At 69.7% G+C, this 3,386-nt stretch overlaps 1 protein-coding gene across 1 annotated transcript in view; it reads left to right on the top strand.

Moving 5' to 3' along the window:
- Nucleotides 1-2,676: 2,676 nt before the first annotated feature.
- AURANDRAFT_69877 (hypothetical protein) overlaps nucleotides 2,677-3,386 on the top strand; it is a gene marked incomplete at both ends in the record, with an annotated part of 826 nt that continues 116 nt past the window's right edge. Inside the window, one exon of the mRNA XM_009040509.1 lies at nucleotides 2,677-3,386. Coding sequence (XP_009038757.1) covers nucleotides 2,780-3,386 — 607 coding nt within the window.

Here is a 3,386-nt window from a genome sequence, read left to right as displayed (position 1 = left end):
TCTGAGGATCCCCGCGTCTCCGCGTCGACGTCCAAGCCGCCGTCGCCGTAGAGGTCGCGGAGGCCCCAGAGCCGCGCGTAGGTTTTGTAGTGGTCGATGACCTTGGCGGCCTTGCGCCTGATGGCCTTGGCGTAGTCGCAGAGCCAGGAGCCCTTGCCGTTGAAGTACATGCAGTTCGCGAGCACGAGCTCGAAGTCCGCGACGAGATCGTCCGGTAGGTACGCGTCCGCGAGTTCCAGCGGCGCCGCGCCGTCGACGAGCTTCTTGCGCATGGTCGAGAAGTCCATGGGCCGCTCGATCCACGCGAGGTACATGGGGATGGCCACCGTGTCCACGGGGTAGGAGAAGATGAGCTGGTCGTCCAACGCCGCCAACGCGCGCAGCAGCGCGCGGCCGAGGCGCCGCGCCCAGTAGACGCGCGCGCCCAGCCCCCGGAACTCGTAGGCCGGGTCGGAGACGAAGGCCGGCAGCGCCTCGGCGCGCTGCTCGAAGGACGCGACGGCGCCGACGCGCGAGAAGCCGTTGCGCTCGTAGAAGGGCACCGCGTTGTCCGTCGCCTGCAACACCACGAAGTCGCACGCGCCCGACGCGTCGAGCTCGTCGAGCACGAGGTTCAGCAGCGTCGTGCCGCACCCGAGACCGCCCAGCAGCGACACCTCGGCGACCCGGGGCCAGACCACGCCCTCGCCCTCGGGGTCGCCGCCGCGCCGCGCGCACTGGAGCTCGCGCGTTAAAGAAACCGCGCCGGTGCCGACGGACGCCGCGGCGTCCAAGGTCGGCGCACGGCCGTCGACGGCGTGGGACGCGACGTCGTCGGCCGTGACGCCCGCCGACGGCGCGCCGGACGTCCAGCGGAAGTAGGGCTGCCACGTCGTGAACTGCGTCACGCACACGAAGCCCTGCATCCAGCCCTCGGCCGACGTCCGCGCGACGTAGCCCCAGAGCGGCTCGTCCGTGTCGACGCGGTCGCTGATGTACTCCAACATCAGGGGCTTGGGCTCCGTCGGCGCCAGCTCGAGGCGCCGCGGGCCGGGCCGCGCGCGCTCCGCGCTGACGTAGCGCCACGACGCCTCGTTGCATAACAACAGCATCTCGCCGATGAGCCGCTCCCAGGACGCCGTGCCCTCGACGCGCACGAGGGCCGACCCGGCCAAATCGCGCGCCGCCGACGGCACGAGCTCCAGGTCGTAGGCCGGCTCCGCGAGCGCCGTCCGCAGCCGCCGCTGCGACGTCATGGACGCGTCCTTCTTCGAGATCGTCACCGCCTGGGCAGCACAAGGGTGATTCAACGTCGCTTCAACGTGAGTGTTCCGCGCGCGCGCGTTCCGACAAAAGCATCCATGCTTCGAGACCGTTCCGAGAGATGATCGCTCGTCCAAAAATTAGCCGAAACGAGCGGAAAACGTCCGAGAAAGGAGCCTTTGAAGTTGGGAATTTCGCTCTCTTGTCCTGCCCTGGTCACCGCGGCGCCCGCGCCCTCGGCGCTCACGGTCATGTGGCAGACGCGCTCCTCGAGCTTCTTCTTCGCCTGCCGCTTCGCCGGCTCCGCCTTCTTCTTCTTCTTCTTCTTCTTCTTCGGCCGCGACTCCTCCTCGTCGCTGCTCGCGTATCTGCCGCTCTCGCGGCGCACGCGCGACGACGCGCGCGCCGCCGCCGCGGGGTTCGCCGCGGCCTCGGGCGCGGGGCCGGGGCGGTAGCCGACGCCCCGCACCCAGTGGCGGCCCTGGGGCTTGGCGGCGGCGTCCGCGGAAACCGCCGCCTCGCCGGCGGGCGCCGCGGAGGACGACGAGCACTCCTCCTCGGTGAGCTCGACGTTCATGCTGGTGTTTTTTTCGCGGTGTCGGTGCGCGCGGCGGTGTCGCGAGAACGTCTGCGGGTCGGCGGCGGCGCGCGCGCGTTCGAATCGCGTCGCGACGCCGCTCCCAGCCGGCAGACCAAATCGCGGGCCTCGGGATCGAGTGGTTCAATGTTTCTGATGCCGAGATGGTTACCGTCGCGGCGCGCACTGCACGCACCCTACCTGGTCAGGTCGAGTCCGTGATTCGTCCAAAATGCCATATCCGCTGGCGATAGCGAGGGTTCCACTCGCGCATTCGGCTGGATCCGTCGAAATCCGATTACTTGCCCGCGGCGAGACCCTTCCGCGTCGCCGCCCGGCGTCGCGGCCCTCGTCATCGAGTCCGCGCCGGAGTTCTCGGATAGATGGGAAAGAAGGTGTCCAGGAAGTCGTTGTCGTCCATGGTCGCGAGCTCGATGTTCCCGCGCCCGCGCACTCCGGTCCCGAGCACGGCTTCGAGATCGTCGACGATGAGCGGAGTCGGTTCGGTCTTGAAATGTGGTCTCCTCCGAATCGGCGTCGGTTCGGGGGCGGCCGGCGTCATCTCCTCGTCGCTCGGCGGATCCTCGGGCGGCTCGGCCACGCGGCGCGCGACCATCCAGCGTCGAAGCGGGCAGCAGTAGGCTCCCCATCCCGGGCTGCTGTAGACGAGTTCCGGCTCGTCGTCGAGCTCCGGCTCCACGTCGTCGCGGCGCGGCGTTTGCAAAAGGACGTAGAGCGGCGACGTTGGGCTCCCTGCCATATCACGGGCACACGGCGGCGCGCAGCAACGGCGTCGACGGCAACCAAGCAGGGCGAAGGTCAAAATGCCAAAGGAGCCGCTCTCAATCAAGCTCGTCGGCGAGGACCTGGTCTTGGCGGTCACTCTACACGAGGCCCGCCCGCCGCGCCACCTCTAGCGCTCGAAAGGCCGCTCCGCGCGCCGCCCCGCGTCGCCCCACGATGGCGGAGGACGGGAGCCAGGCCCTCGAGCAGTTCTGCCTGCTCGCCAAGAGCGCCAAGGGCCGCGCCGTCGTCGGCATCATCCAGCAGACGCTGTCGTCGAAGCGCATCTACGTCTTCGGCGAGCTGCTCGCCATGCCCTCGGTGCAGGCCCTCCGGGGCACGGAGCACGCGCCCCACCTCGACCTCCTCGAGATCTTCGCGTTCGGGACCTACGGCGACTACCGGGCCAAGGGCGACGCCATGCCGCCGCTGACGCCCGCGCAGCTCACGAAGCTGCGCCAGCTGTCCCTCGTGAGCCTCGCGCGCGAGTCCGCCGTCGTCGCCTACGCGACCATGCAGGAGGAGCTCGCGGTGGACAACGTCCGGGACCTGGAGGACGCGATCATCGAGACCATCTACGCGGGCCTCCTGTCGGGCAAGATGGACCAGATGAGCGCCGAGTTCCGCGTCGCCAAGGCCGCGGGCCGCGACGTCAAGCTCGACGCCGTCGGCGACCTCGCGGCCAAGCTCGAGGCCTGGGCGGCGACGGCCGGCCAGCTCTCCGCGGAGCTCGAGGAGAACAAGGCCTCCGCCAAGGCCATGCGCGACCAGCGCAAGGACGAGC

The sequence above is a fragment of the Aureococcus anophagefferens genome (genome assembly GCF_000186865.1).
Source record: "Aureococcus anophagefferens unplaced genomic scaffold AURANscaffold_15, whole genome shotgun sequence".
Lineage (NCBI taxonomy): Eukaryota > Pelagophyceae > Pelagomonadales > Pelagomonadaceae > Aureococcus > Aureococcus anophagefferens.
The sequence above is the reverse complement of the archived record's forward strand: the minus strand, read 5'-3'. Positions and strand labels throughout refer to the sequence as shown.